General features: G+C 44.2%; 1 protein-coding gene across 1 annotated transcript in view; it reads right to left on the bottom strand.

Annotated features, from left to right (window-relative positions):
• Positions 1-16,771, bottom strand: part of GRIN2A (glutamate ionotropic receptor NMDA type subunit 2A) — a 161,911-nt gene that overhangs the window by 27,160 nt on the left and 117,980 nt on the right. The window contains exon 9 of the mRNA XM_028499144.1: positions 10,603-10,790. Within this exon, the coding sequence (XP_028354945.1) occupies positions 10,603-10,790 (188 nt within the window). The remainder of the gene's footprint in view (positions 1-10,602; positions 10,791-16,771) is intronic.

A 16,771-nucleotide genomic window follows, 5' to 3' on the forward strand; every position in this document is an offset into this window, starting at 1 on the left:
GACGCACAGGCTCAGCGGCCATGGCTCACGGGCCCAACTGCTCCGTGGCATGTGGGATCTTCCCGGACTGGGACATGAACCCGCGTCCCCTGCATCGGCAGGCGGACTCTCAACCACTGCGCCACCAGGGAAGCCCCTTGAATCATTTTTATGTCCCACCACCTGGAGCTTGGAAGCTGCTCAGTTATTCTTTGTTGATGAATGTCTAGAGGGAGAATGAATGAATGAATGAGCAAATGTGTGAATAAATTGGGGGGCTTTGTCTACGGTCCCTGGCCTTTGCTAACTTGATTACAAAGTTTGTGATTTACAGAGTGGCCTTGCTCAGCCCAAACTGTGATTTCCACCTTTGAAGTCTCAATTTAATTAAAATACGTTTAGCAAGGAACAATAACTTTCTGAAATGCTGGGGATTATGCAGCTCCGAGGATCTCTGTGGGGAGCAAGCATACCAGCAACCAAGACAGTCTTTGTGAACCTCGAGAGGCTGCTCTGCAAGCCTGTATCGGGGCCAAACATCTGACTCCTCTTAATTACATCCTGTCCTTGTTTCATTCCTTCTCATCTCTTGCTTCTGGGTCCTGAGTTTTCCCCAAACTGCCAGGGTTGACTGACCTCAAAAATTAGGCTGAGCCTTTTCCCATGGTGCCAGTGCCTGGGGCACGGACAAGTCTCCTTCTCCGTGGAAAGATGGAAAAAACATAGGTCACTTTCTCTCCCACCCTCAACCCCTGTCGCCAAGTTATTTTGCCCAGTATCACCTACAGGCGAAGCATGCTGTTCCTTCAGTGAAAGAGGAAGGAACAGAGGCTGGATGCTGACCCACCTGTGTTTAAATCACAGCTTTGCCCCTTCCCAGGTGGTAACGCCTGTCTTATGAGATGTCTGGGAGGGTTATAGCAGATAAAGGAGAAGCAATACAGCATAATGGTTCAAACGAAGGCCCTGGAGCCTGCTTGCCCAGGTCAGACTGGCCACATACTATCTTGACACATTACTTAACTTTCCTGTGACTCAGTTTCCTCAACCTGTAGACAGGGAGTCGTAATCGTAACTCAGGTCATTGAATCACCGTGAGGACTGTATGAAATTAATACATATAAAGACAGATTATCTTATGACCCATAGTTATCTCTCTGTAAGTGTTACCTGTCGTTATAAACGTCCATAAAAATAACAATGATAATGGTAGCTTCGAATGACTTCCATTTAGAGACATGGAAAACTGTCTCTTCCCCCTCCAAGTAAGTTCCCAGATTCCCTCCTCTCCCACAGATGCCCCATCCTTATTTTGGCGTTTATCTCTTTAAATGGTCCAAGGCTGCTGATTGACATAGGGTGTTGCTGGGTCATCTGAGGACACAGGGACCAATGTCATGAAGAACTGATGGCAGGGGAGGCCAGCGGGTGACAGATTAGATTTCTCCGAGGCAGGAGTGAGTCAGCCGGGGGTATGTGCCCAGCTCCACCAAGGAGCCGAGAAGGGGTAGCGGACGGCTGCCAGGCTTGTTCAGTGTCATCTTCAACATGGCTAATGGCTCAGATGAACAAACCAGCCTGCTCTAGATGTCCAGGCTGAATATTGCCTGACTAGTCCCAGCACACCTCTCTCTCTGGTCTCTCCTCTCCCCATCCTGCCTTTCTTTGCCCTCTCATCTCTCCTTTTCCTCCTCCTCTTTTTCCCTATGTCTTCCTCTGTCCTTCCTTTTGGACCATTCTTTTCTCCTTTATTCCTTTATCATTTTATTCCTGCTCTTCTTTCCTTTCTTCCCCTCGTATTCCCTGTCCCTCTTTCCTATCTGCCCCTTCTTTCTTCCTTTTTCCATCTAAATCTTTTCCCTTCCCTCAGAAGAACCTACCATTTCAAGTCTTCTCTGCCTTTCTTGTCTTTCTCCAGACAGTCTAAGACCGGGGTCATCATACTTTTTCTATAAAGGGATAGATAGTAAATATTTGGGGCTTTGCAGGTCCTATAGCTTCTGTTGCAACAACTCAACTCTGCCATGGTAGTGAAAGCAGCCACAGACAATACCTGAATGAATAGATGTGGCTGTGTTTCAATAAACCTTTACTTTCAAAAACAGGCAGTGGCTGGATTGGAGACGTGGTCATAGTTTGCCAAACCCTAAGGAAAACACTCCTTCTCTCATTCACCTCCTGATTACAAACCACAAACTCACCAACGATTTATGATCCACTCCGGTTCTAAAAGCCAGGGAATATATAATCTTGCTGATTATCTCTCCCAGAAAAATGGCGTTAAAAAGAAAAAGTAAAACAGAGATATTTGCCTACTATAGCACACAAATTAGACAACAGAAGAGCTTGCCTGTCTTATAGTGAATATGGGGGTCAGAGGTTTGGGAAGATTGTCAGACTGAACAGTGATTTAGTGATTACCTCACCTCTTTGGGTCTCTTCCCTAGAGACACCTGATGTCCTTCCCAAAGAAAAAAACATCCCCTTCATCAGAGAAGATATTTAATTAATGAAATAAGCCTCCCAAAAGTATATCTGTGGTGTTTTCAAATCCATTCATTCATTTATTCATTCATCCACCGAGTTTTATTTGAGCACCTACTATGTGCGAAGCTCAGGAATGAGTCCTAGGGGAAACGAAAGGGCAACAAGAATGGACGTGAAAGAGTGTGCCCTCCAGGGACTTATAGTGCGGGGCACAGCAGGGGACAGGGGATGTGGAGAGGACAGCAAGGAGTAGGCGTCTAGTGTGTGCCAAGCACCGGACTAGTTTCTTTATGTTTGTTCTCACACTCAATCCTTAAACAATTCCAATTTAAAGATGAGGAACCTGGCACTCAGAGAAAAAGATTGGCCATGCAGCTAGGAAGTTGCAGAACCTTCCATTGCACCCCTTTTTTGTGTTGGTTTGCTAAATGCCACAAGAATGCTATAAGCATGGAGCTAAAGGAGTTTATAGTTTATAAGCATATCTAGAGCTGTAGTCTTTAAGGAAATGGAAGGGTACATGGGCTGAAGGATGGGTCAGATAGCAGAGTAGGAAATGGGTCCAGTAGAAGATGGAAGAAGGGACTCCATTTTTAAAGGGGGTTGCATAGAAAAATCCACGCTTACCTGAAAAAAATTCCAAATGGTGGAATTTCAAATACTGTAGGCAGCTGAGCAGGGAAAATATTTAGGTGTGAGGTGGCCTTCAGTGATTTCCTCAATCCACATGCCATACCTTTCCTAAGCCAGCCCTAAGAAGACGGGCCGCAAAAGCCACGCAGAGATGTGCCCATCCTCAGAGTGGAAGCGTGGGTGCCTCACCACCCAGGCTGCAGGGGTGTCCAGCTCTCCCTGAGACACGGATGTTGGCCCAAAATATTAAGCTGGACGAGGACAGTGCTGAGGATATTAGCAACCCATCCAGTGGCTCAGAGCAATTTATGAGAATCCTAATTAGATACACAAAGGACTTCTGCAATCACACAAACACCCTCGACTCTGGCTGGCAGCACGGGGTCTCTCACCATCAAAAGCCATCCTGCGAGCTTCAGTGGAAGAGCCGCCAACAAATAAAGGAATCAGGAACATTAACACTGACCCACCCGGAAGCAGGGAGTGGGATTCTCCACTGACTAACACCGCCCCCCCCAGCACTCGCCCACTCCAAGACCTGTGAGCATCTTATCCTGGCGTGGTGCTTTCCAAAGCTCTAGAGTCTATTGCAGCAAGGTTCCTTATTGACACAAGAGCAGAGGGTGTGGTCCTTTCTGATTTGTTATCAATTTGAATGAGTCTTTAAAGCAGTTGCTTGCAAAGTTGCAGTACAAAAGGGACAAAGGGAACCCAATGCACCTATCCAACGGAAGTGATATAGATGGAATCTTGAAAACATTTCATATATGATATTTATCATATATGCCCAAATATGATATAATTGGGGTCACTAGCTAGTTTTAAAACTGGGAGAGTCTCAGCAAAATAGGTTGAGTTGGTTACAATATGAATACATGTGTCATATCTTTCAAATATTTACATATGATATCTATCATATATACCTAAACATAAGTGCAATGGAATACACCATATAAATAATTTATGGAAGTATATGATAGGGCTTCCCTGGTGGCACAGTGGTTAAGAATCCACCTTCCAATGCAAGGGACACGGCTTCGATCCCTGGTCTGGGAAGATCCCACATGCCCCAGAGCAACTAAGCCCGTGCGCCACAACTACTGAGCCTGTGTGCCACAATTACTGAAGCCCGTGCGCCTAGAGCCCATGCTCCGCAGCAAGAGAAGCCACCACAATGAGAAGCCGGTGCACCGCAACGAAGAGGAGCCCCCGCTCGCCGCAACTAGAGAAAGCTTGTGCGCAGCAACGAAGACCCAATGCAGCCAAAAATAGATAAATTTTAAAAAATCAATGGTTTCCTTCTATTTTCTCACCATCACTTGCTTCTGAATAATATTATTATATCCTCTTGTTCTCCCTAATATCTTTTTGCTGGCCTCTATACATCGAAAGTGCTTTAACCTCTATGATCTTCCTTTTCACTCTTCAAATCCCAGAATCACATAAAAAAATTAAGAAATCCATAAGATTGCTGGGGCCTAAGAGATCTCCTATTCAACCTCCCCTTTGAAACCAGAAATGTCATTTTTTTAGGTCCCAGACTAACTCATTCTTTATGTTCTCACTCAGCTGTCAGCTTTTAGGTGCCAGGGTGATAACAGGGACCCACTAGTTACTTGCTGGTTGCTGGATAAGTTAATGAATGGGGCTTTGTGAACTCTGGCCTAGTCTAATCTTTGTCTAGATCTTACTTGTTTTCTTTATGACTTATTCCGTCTTTTCATTATTCCATTAAAAAAAACTGATATATCTCATATTTCTCCTTGAGCATTCTCTCACCTACCTGAGATACCAAGGAGTATATATATGTATGTATATATATAAACACATATATATATATATATATGTATATATATAAACACACATATATATATATATATATATATATATGCATTATCACAAATGTGTTCATACTCTGAGATTAGATATTTTAGTTTCATATATTGGCAACCAACTGGACTGTAAGCTCCTTGAAAGAAAGAAGGAAAAGACCATGAGATCTCGCCTTCTTGGAACATCAGTGCCTGAGAATGTGTGTTTCTCAGTAAACGTTGGGTATTGATGATCAATGCCGAAAAGTACCTTTGAGTGTCCCCATGGTGCACTCCACTGTTTCAGAAAGAACACGACAGTTAGACAGGAAAAGGAAGGAAAGGTCTTACTGGGACCCTGTGCGTCTCTTAAGGGAGATCAGTAGCCTGTTTCCTAGGGAAATGCCTGGCAGGCTTCACATAAGAGGTTTCCACAATAACCAAACACTCCATTCAAAGGTGATATTTACACAGCTCATTAGGAAAATTTTTTATACTTTTGACACTCATTAGACTTGTAATCGTCCACCAAAGCTACTCTGTAACAAGAGATAAACACTCCATTCCAGAGGATGAATAATAATTGGGGACCACTCAGCACTGTGCTCTTTCCAGGTCTAATTTCAAAGCATAATTAATCCTGCTGAAGCTGCACGAGATAAGTGAAATATTTACGCAGATGTGTTAATTCATGTATTTACTCCTAGAGAGACTTTCAGAACTGGACACGGCTTTCCGCGAAGATTATCTTAAGACGCCCCCTGGAGCAACGTCATTTTCTCTCCAACGTCTTTGTCCCCGGGTGGTCTCTAAAGATGAAGCTGTGAAGACACATTTTCCAACCCACAGAGTCTGACCAGGAAAGCCACGAGTCGGGACAGAAAATATCTCTAAGAATCTAGATGCTCTGCTCGTGCAAAGAACACATCTTTGGCTTATGTGGATGCCTTTACTTTTTATTTTTTTTTATTTGCCACAAAGAGGACATTTTCTGTTCAGCACCGCATTTCCATGATGTTAACTTGACCACATTATCAGAACCACGACACTAAACAGGCTGTGTTGAGTACTGGATTTGTGGATGGACAACGATGAGGAGGAGGGGGAGGAGGGTGATGATGGTGTTGATGGCGCTGGGGGTGATGATGGTAACAGCTAGCATTTATTGAACCATTTCTATTTCCAGGTGGCTGTACTTAGCTAGTTCTTTACATATAATCTCTCGTTTTGTCTTCGTGACAACCTTATCAGGTAACTATTTCTGCATTCAGTTGAAGATGAGTAAAATGAGGCTAAGAAAAATCACCCCTTTCACAGAAGCATTTGTAAATGGGACAATAGATATTGTTCACACATACACAAAATTACTTTTTCCTAAAGTATCTATATATCTCAAGCATCTGATTAGCCAACTTTGATAGACATCCTAGAGAACTGAATGAAACAAGAGTCTTACATGATTGACCCCCATCCAGAGTAAGGCCCCTTAAGTAGAGACTGCCATTTACTCACTGGGGGACTCACAAGCCCGCTGAGCTGAAGTTTCCTCCTCTGTAAAATGAGTATAAGCAATATTTAACTTCATAAAGTTGTTAACGAATACTAAATTAAAGAACACATGTAATGCATCCGGTACGGTGATTGGCATATTCTATACCCCAAATATGTTGCTATTTCATAATAGACGCTGCAAGAGTGACAGAAGGGGTAGGTGGGAGTAGAGTTAGAACTGACTTATTTGACAGCTACCCATCATATTTAAAAGTTTCCTGTCAAATGAAATGCATCCTGACACCATCCATTCATCCATGCATGTATTTATGTATATATATGTATGTATATATATAAACACATATATATATATATATATGTATATATATAAACACACATATATATATATATATATATATATATGCATTATCACAAATGTGTTCATACTCTGAGATTAGATATTTTAGTTTCATATATTGGCAACCAACTGGACTGTAAGCTCCTTGAAAGAAAGAAGGAAAAGACCATGAGATCTCGCCTTCTTGGAACATCAGTGCCTGAGAATGTGTGTTTCTCAGTAAACGTTGGGTATTGATGATCAATGCCGAAAAGTACCTTTGAGTGTCCCCATGGTGCACTCCACTGTTTCAGAAAGAACACGACAGTTAGACAGGAAAAGGAAGGAAAGGTCTTACTGGGACCCTGTGCGTCTCTTAAGGGAGATCAGTAGCCTGTTTCCTAGGGAAATGCCTGGCAGGCTTCACATAAGAGGTTTCCACAATAACCAAACACTCCATTCAAAGGTGATATTTACACAGCTCATTAGGAAAATTTTTTATACTTTTGACACTCATTAGACTTGTAATCGTCCACCAAAGCTACTCTGTAACAAGAGATAAACACTCCATTCCAGAGGATGAATAATAATTGGGGACCACTCAGCACTGTGCTCTTTCCAGGTCTAATTTCAAAGCATAATTAATCCTGCTGAAGCTGCACGAGATAAGTGAAATATTTACGCAGATGTGTTAATTCATGTATTTACTCCTAGAGAGACATTCAGAACTGGACACGGCTTTCCGCGAAGATTATCTTAAGACGCCCCCTGGAGCAACGTCATTTTCTCTCCAACGTCTTTGTCCCCGGGTGGTCTCTAAAGATGAAGCTGTGAAGACACATTTTCCAACCCACAGAGTCTGACCAGGAAAGCCACGAGTCGGGACAGAAAATATCTCTAAGAATCTAGATGCTCTGCTCGTGCAAAGAACACATCTTTGGCTTATGTGGATGCCTTTACTTTTTATTTTTTTTTATTTGCCACAAAGAGGACATTTTCTGTTCAGCACCGCATTTCCATGATGTTAACTTGACCACATTATCAGAACCACGACACTAAACAGGCTGTGTTGAGTACTGGATTTGTGGATGGACAACGATGAGGAGGAGGGGGAGGAGGGTGATGATGGTGTTGATGGCGCTGGGGGTGATGATGGTAACAGCTAGCATTTATTGAACCATTTCTATTTCCAGGTGGCTGTACTTAGCTAGTTCTTTACATATAATCTCTCGTTTTGTCTTCGTGACAACCTTATCAGGTAACTATTTCTGCATTCAGTTGAAGATGAGTAAAATGAGGCTAAGAAAAATCACCCCTTTCACAGAAGCATTTGTAAATGGGACAATAGATATTGTTCACACATACACAAAATTACTTTTTCCTAAAGTATCTATATATCTCAAGCATCTGATTAGCCAACTTTGATAGACATCCTAGAGAACTGAATGAAACAAGAGTCTTACATGATTGACCCCCATCCAGAGTAAGGCCCCTTAAGTAGAGACTGCCATTTACTCACTGGGGGACTCACAAGCCCGCTGAGCTGAAGTTTCCTCCTCTGTAAAATGAGTATAAGCAATATTTAACTTCATAAAGTTGTTAACGAATACTAAATTAAAGAACACATGTAATGCATCCGGTACGGTGATTGGCATATTCTATACCCCAAATATGTTGCTATTTCATAATAGACGCTGCAAGAGTGACAGAAGGGGTAGGTGGGAGTAGAGTTAGAACTGACTTATTTGACAGCTACCCATCATATTTAAAAGTTTCCTGTCAAATGAAATGCATCCTGACACCATCCATTCATCCATGCATGTATTTATTCATTCAATCCTTCATTGACCAGTTACCTGTCATGTTCAAGATTTTGTAGTGTTTACTGCTGGAAACAAGACTCTCGTTGCCGAGAACTGCACCCCACGTGGGGGTGCTTAGTCAAGCACTGTGGTGGAGGGGTGCTTCACTCCTCTCTGTGTCCATATGCCTTGTCGTCTAACTCCCAAACTCCTCCCACACGAGGCAGAGTATACCTCCAGAGTATACTTCGGGGTTGGCCATAGGACTTACTTTGGACAGAAGGGTGTTAGCCGACGTGGATCTGACAAAGCAGAGACTTGAAATGTGCACGTGCAGGTAGGTGTTTTTTCCTTTGCCTCCATCATAGCCAAGGGAAGAGCTTTTCCCAGGTAGGTGCTGCCCCTTCAGCCTGAGACCCAGAATAAACATAGGTGGAACAGAGACCACAGAGATGACCCATGGTCTTGCAGCATCAGGGGAGCCACCACGGCCTGAGGCAGAGCTTTTCCACTCAACCTGTGCTCCCACGAGCAAAATAAATGCTATTGTCTTGTACCTCCAAGATTTCACAGCAACAGCTGAGCAACACAGCCACAAATCACTATGACACAGCAGAGAACACGGCTCTTGATCTGAGGAAGGTACAAATGCCTTATAGGGAATTCAAAGAATCAGATGCTTTCATTTGGGAGTGAAATATATAACAGATTTCTTGATGGCACTGTGAGAATCCAGGGTTTAATTCTGCGAGTAGAGACTGTAAGGCATTATGCACTTTGTTCAAATTCACACCAACCACAGGCACTAACCTCTGCCCCTTTCAATACCGTATTTGGCCATGGTGGTTGCCAGACTGTCCCCTACCAGCTCTAGACAGGCGTAGCCTGTCCTGGCACCATCTCCGAATATAGCTTCCACCGTTCTTGAAGGCAGCTTCTGCCCTATGCCCTGAGCTTTTGTTGCCTACTCACACTTACTCAAGTTTTAAGGGTTCACCTGCCATCACTGCTGCCTTTGCTTTTCCTGTCTCAGTTTTGGCAAGCCCAAGGGTAACTAGCATGCCATGTGAGCCACGAGAGGATTCTAAAAACCATGCTAGGGAACAATGGGCTGCAGTGAGATCACCAACTATGAGTAGAGAAGTACCATCATCCCATTAGACTGTAAGCCCCGTGAGGGTGGAAACAGTCTTTTTTTGCAGGATAGGCAGCCAAGAGGTGGACCGTAGTGGAAACCCATGGGATTTCTGCTCAACGTTCCCTTTACAGAGATTGGCTCACCTTCATTCCTCCATAGGATAATAGCTGGAGCTGTTGTGTTAGTACAACGTAACCCCACCCCTTATTCACTCCGGATGGGTCCAAGAAAGAGTGCTTGACCCAAAATGCATAAGGAATCCTTCCTCTGTTATTTGAAATTTAGAATTTGGCAAATAGAGATTGGGACTTATTGTAGCCTTGTTACATAATGTCACTGCTCTAGAGCAGAGTTTTTTTTTAACCCTGATACTATTAACGTTTGGGGTCAGATAATTCTGTGTTTTGAGACGTGGGGGGCTGTCCTGGGCATTGTAGCATGTTTGCCAGCATCCCTCACCCCTGGCCTCTACCCACGGATGCCGGTAGCAAATAGCCTCCCTGTCATGACAATCAAAAATATCTCCAGACACAGCCAAATATCCCCTGGGGGGCAAAATCCCTGCCCCGCACTGAGAACCACTGCTCTACAGAGAGGACCTACGAATTCCTGCTGTTGAGGCCCCAGGACTGCCCTGGTTCCTGTTTTTTTCCTCTGAACCTATTAATTGCTCAACTCTTTCTTCAATTCACTGAGATAGACACTTCTGCATCCTTAAAATAAACTCCTTTTAATTTACTGAGTTGTCTGTAATCGGTTTCCATTACGAGCAAACTAAAGAATCGTGGTATCACGTGATCAGCACTCAATAAATACTTTTAGTGAGCAAACTCATCCCCAGAGATCTACTGGAAAGCCAGTTAGAAAACAGAGAGTGTGAGGGTCTCAAGTCCCTCAGAAGTAGGGGGTAAAGCAAGGTCTTACCATCACCCACAAACTGGAGCAGGGCCAGATCAATCTGCCGCTTCCAAGGGGAGCCTTTCTGGAGGGCAATTCCATAACCAGTGGTGGCAAAGATGTACCCACTCCCGATGGTCACCAGCTTGCAGCCTTCATCCCTCCCAGCCTTGTAATTCAAGACCGCAGCATCATAGATGAAAGCGTCCAGTTTCCTGCAATGACAAGAACCAGGGAGTCATGGGGAAGGCGAGGTACCGTCTCAGGGCCCAGCTCCTAAGGCCTGATCCAGCATCACACACTTTCTTTCACACGGGAGATGATGATTCATGACTGCCCCATCCCATCATCATAAAAGGATCTATTTTTAATGAGGAGATAAAAGCCAGAACCTTTTCTCTCGAAGTTACAAGAGGCAGTTAAATAAAGACATGAAGAATCCTTATGCCCAAGTGAGTAAACAGTCAAATCTGCTGGTTTGCAAGTGTTTGCCCTTAGCACTCCCAACGGTGAAGAACAGTGGCCTATTTAGAAAGGTTTGCATTAGAACAAAATAAACCATTAAGGGACAGGAGAATCTGATGGTTTCGTGCAGGAAGGGGAGAGAGACTAAATAGGAATGATGTCACTTCCTGCCCAAAGAAACATGTTTATGAAACATGTTTCATTTATACTATAAAAATTATTACATAATAATTTTTAGAAACCCAAATAATGCAGAAAATATTAAGAATACAATTAAAATTAAAATTGCCTCTAATTTCATAACTCAGAGGCAACCTCTGTTAATAAATTTGTGAACAACTTTCCAAATTTTATATGCATGTGTGTATACACACACACCTCATACACACACACACACACACACACACACACACACCTTTTAAAACAAGGGTTGGTAACTTTTTCTATAAAGGCAAGATAATAAATAGTTTAGGCTTGGTCTCTGGTGCTACTCCTCAGCTTTCTCTTGTGGCATGAAGCTGCACTGTGTTTCCTCAAAATTCATATGTTGAAGTCCTAACCCCCCAGTACCTCCAAATATGACCTTATTTGGAGATGGGGTCGTTGCAGATGTAATTAGTTAAGATGAGGTCATCTGGAGCAGGGTGGGCTCCTAATCCAATATGACTGGTGTCCTTATAAAAAGGGGAAATTTGGACACAGACATGCACACAGGGAGAACGCCAGGTGAAGCTTGGAGTTATGCTGTCACAAGCCTCGGAACTACCAGAAGCCAGGAGAGAGGCCCGGACAGATCCTTCCCAAGTGCCTTCAGAGGCAGCACAGCCCTGCTGACACCTTGATCTCGGCGTTCCAGCCTCCAGAAGTATGAGACAAAAAATTCCTAGGTTTAAGCTTCTCAGTTTGTGATGCTTTGTTATGACAGCACTAGGAAATTAACACACAGCATGAAAGCAGCCATCGATAATACATAAATGAATGAATTCAACTCTGTTCCAATAAAAGGTTACTTACAAAAAACAGGTTGGCCCATGGGACACAGTTTGCCAACCCTGTTTCAACTCTCCAAATATAATTACACCACGCAAACCATTTCACCAATGGCTTTCTTTTCTCGTTTAACCCCACACATCGTGAATGTATTTCTATGTCAGTAAACAGGAGCACTCTTTTTAATTTTTTGGTACATTTATTTTTTTATTGAGGTATACCTTATATGGAATAAAGCACTAGAAAAAGTTTTACATATGTGTACATCCTTGAAATCACCATGCAGATTGAGGTAGAGAACATCACCATCACCTCAGAAGTCCTGCGTACCCCTCCCAGTCAGCACCCTCCAAAAGGCAAGCACCCAGGAATCCCCTCGAAGGCACGGCTGTGCCTGATTCATGACCTACATCCTTATTGGTGGGCATGTATGTTGTTTCCAATTTTTAAGTTATTTAACAAGGCTGAAATGATCAACCTTGAATACAGGGGATGGAGAGCTCAACTCTAATGTAGGTAGGAAAACTAAAGGGAGAGTACTCAACTTCCTGACACTTCTTCAACTCTACTGCCCTTCACTCCCTAACAAGAAGACATACAACAGTGAAGCAAAAATAATAAAATAAAATAAATAAAATAAAATAAAAGTGGCAGGAAGAGGATGTAAAACACTGCATCCTTCCAAAGACAGCTGCTGAAGGACTCCCTACGGGAACAAAACTATTTGGAAGGTTTACAGCTGTGTTCTTCATTTTAATTTTTTGTTTCTGTAATGGTTAGAGATGGGGCAAGACTACAAGGCTTGTCTCACCAACAGAAAGACTCTGAAGCTTTCATCTCAGGGCTGTAGGGTTGGAGACTTGGTTTTATACTCAGAGTATTAAAAGGGGATCAGATCATCCAAGTGCAAGAGGGGGAAAACCTGGGCATTGTCAACAGAAATGGCAAACAGAGCTGTCGAACCAAGAGGAAGCACCCTTTCTGGAGAGCCAGCAATGCTGAGACCCATGGAAATACAGGTTGGGGAGTTTTTAAAGGTCGGTTTTGTATGTGATGGCAGTACGGCGTGTGACAGGAGCGGTGGAGGAGCATGTGGAAGGGATGTGAGTTCTAGTCTACATTTATGTCTATGATGGCGCCACTGCGGAAAGTCACCTCCTTCTTTTGCACTGCTGGTTTCTCATCTGTGAGATGAGGTTGTCATTGTGGTCCTTTTGAACTGTGGCATTCTACGGTTCTGCAAGCCAAGAGTCACCTTCTGTCAATCTCAAGAGGGAAAGTGAGACTCTGGATAACACGTGCACCCTGAGGACTTCGGGACAAATGGACAGCATGTGTACTCCTAATGAAGCTGGGGTGCTTGCCACCGCAGTACTCCATGTTGCCATGGAGATGGCGAGAACCTGGGTTTTATTAACACTTTCTAAGACTCCTGCAACTCTCTTCTCTCAATTCCTCAAAAAACAGACATAAATACACGCACAGGTGCATACAGGTACATTCAAACGTTAAGGCCATCTGTTGGTATTCATGGGGTGAAAGTCCTCCCCATTCTGTCACCCCACCACACACTGATGCATTTCTGCAACGGAAATCTAAAACTGTACCTGGCACTCATACAAGAGCTGTCCAACAGCAGTTTAAATTCATATTTTATGGACAGGCACAGATTTCTGCAAATCATTACCATATCTCATGACAAATCTTCAGCCGAGCAAAAGACAGCCGGATGAGCCCAAAGAAAAAGGGAAGTTTTCTAGGAAAACAAAGTTTGCAAATGCAAGATGCCATCAAGTCCGAGGGAGGACAGCTGCAAAAGACACAGTTAATTCTGAGCAAAGCAACCACACGCTGGCATGTCTGGGTGGCTGGCTGCCACGCTCTTAGAGTGGTCTGGCCAGGGAGACTCTCTGTGGTCTCAGGGCCACGTCAGAACCAAAGTGAGGACAACACATGAAGGCAACCACAGGGCCACGTGGACTTTGATTTCTGCCCCTCATTGATGATTCTAGAGAGCTGGGGTCTAAATGCAATGGCCACAGATACCTGCATGCTTAGAAACATCCTGGGGCTTACACAACACCCCGTGATAGACAAGGCCATTGTTTGCACGATGCTTGACAAAAGTGCGCAGAATTTTACATACATTGTCCCACCGGGGCCTCACAAATGCCCAGTAGGGAAATTTATTATTATTATTATCATTTTTCTCCTGTGTTGTCTATGAGCAGGTGAGGTTCTGAGAGGCTAAGGCAGCCTGAAGCTCATCGGCAGTATTTGCAAACTCTGCACACAAAGCCTCTATGGCAGGATCGTCTAGGAGAACTTTCTACAATGATGGAAATACTCCATATCTGTGCTATGGCTATTGAGCACTTAACATGTGATTAGTGCCACGGAGAAGCTGTGTTTTAAATTTTATTCCATTTCATTAATTTAGATTCTGGGGTAAATGGCCACACGTGGCCGGCGGCTACCGAAGTGGCCGGCACGGTGGCTCCCGGTGGGTGGGGGAGGTGGAGGGAGCGAGGGCCCTGGGCTCTCCTTGCTCCGACTCAAAGACCTGTGCCTTTGATCTCTTCCCCACTGAAGGAAAAATGTTCCCATTGTTGAAAAGAAAAGATGTAAAACTCACTGGCATCCTCAAGAGTGGGCTTTGTGTTCAAAGACTTTGAACAAGGCACCCGTATGTCTGAGCCTCATTCTTCTCGCTGCAAAGCGGAGCAGACATTTTTACCTGCCCTTCGAGAGCTGCTGGGAATAAAGTGATGTTATATAAGGAGATGTGTGCGCAGTGCCCGGCACATAGCAAATGCTCAAGACACACAGACGTGGTCGATTGAATTCAGATTTTACAGCAAAGGAGCTTACAACTTTTATGCATTCTGTGGGACAAATCCAGTCCTGAATACTTTATATGCATTATCTCATTTCACTGACTCCTTTTAACTGAGCAAAGATGGATGCACTGCCGCCGTCCCCACGGAATGAGGAAACAGAAGCACTGAGAGGTAAAGTAAGGGACACAGCTGCCCAGCTTAGGTAAGCGTCAGAGCAGCATTTGGACTTAACACAGTCTGATGACAAAGGCCACAGACCTAACTACTGTGACCATGTTACCCATAAGACTTGTGGAATAAATGGAAACAGCTCTGTCTACTGCTTTGAGATTCAGACTGGGGGTTATAGCTCTACATGAAGCCCAGCGTTATGAAAAAAGTGGAAGGATCAGACCAGAGCTGTCAGTTTTAAAAGATTTGGTGGGTCGTTCAGTTTCATCTCTCTCTTTACCAGGAGATGCATAGCCATGTAAGGTCTGGAGTCACCTCCACAGAAAACATCTCTTGCCGTCAACACATCCTATCCTACATGTCTGGGAGACATTTAGGCATGGATGGCCACAGCTTCTTGTTGAGGGTAGGGAGTCAGAAAGAGAAAAAGGCCACCTGAAGCCCAATTTAGACCAAAAGCATTCGGGGGATTGGAGCTGCGATGGTGGGAGACCAAGTGACATCTTAGGCTGCAGTGTAATTGGCAGCACTGGATTTGGAACAACACAGAGATTACAGGCTGGCACTGGAGGGAAGAGCCCCTCAGAACTCAGAGCCATCAGCTGGAAGCTTGAGGGCTCACAGGGAGGGAACACAGTGATGCTTCTCTGCTTGGTGTTTTCTTCTCCTGCTTTTCACAGGGAGATCATCTATGTCTCCGCTTTCCCAGCTCCTACCGAGCCACATGGCTGTCACTGGCTCAGTGCTTCTTCCACTGGGTGGGTAAGGCTCAAAGATCCGGTCTGAGAACCGTGATGGGGACAGAGGCCGTACCCAGCCCACCTCTCTGCCTCTGCTCCCTACAGAAGGGCGAGCATTTCTCCAAACATTTGTGACAAATGAAATGACATCTTGGCTCCCCAGTGCAAGGGCTGGAACAGAACCGGAGTCTGAAAATTCATGCTGTGCTGTGCTGGCTGTGTGATGTGCCCACCCCCCGCCAGGCATCACGGAGGCCATGTGGGTGCTGTCACCCCCTCCCTGTCACCCGCAGCCCTCAAGGAAAGCAAATGATAAAAAATGACAGTAATTCAGAATGAGAGGGGGAAATAAGACCTCCTCTCTGCATATCTGCAAAGAAGCAAAGTAAGGAGGACTGTCATGTGTGCTCCATGCCACTTTAACCCAGCAGTTTCCTGCCAGATTTTTTGACAGCTTTGAAGAGCTGCTACAGCTTTCTGGAGTGTGTAGATCTGACCCTGTTACTTCCGTTGGTCTCTCCTGTACTTACACGATGGCCTGAATGTTCACTCCTGGCCCCAAGACTGTTTACCGGCAAAGCTGATTCTCCCTACAAAAGGGGACACCATGGCCCCCAGTCAAGGCATGGCCCCTTTGGGGAAAGGGACTTGTATTGTCAAGTGGCTTGACGTTTCCTAATCAAAAGTTTCCGGTTTTAGCTCATCATCTCCTTATGCATGTTTTCAGATGCTCTCTGGGGGTCTCAGCACATTTAAAGGCTAATTATATAGTTAAAGTTAATTATTCATTCATTAACATTCAAGAAGTCTTTAACTAGACATTGACTTGTTCTGATGAATTAATGAAACCAGAGTGTGTGTGTGTGTGTGTGTGTGTGTGTGTTATGTGTGTATGTTTTGGAGGTCTAGTCTAAAGCATTACTGAGAATTAAGAATCTCTTTGGGGACTTACCTGGTGGCACAGTAGTTAAGAATCTGCCTGCCATTGCA

Source organism: Physeter macrocephalus, chromosome 14 (genome assembly GCF_002837175.3).
Source record: "Physeter macrocephalus isolate SW-GA chromosome 14, ASM283717v5, whole genome shotgun sequence".
Lineage (NCBI taxonomy): Eukaryota > Metazoa > Chordata > Mammalia > Artiodactyla > Physeteridae > Physeter > Physeter macrocephalus.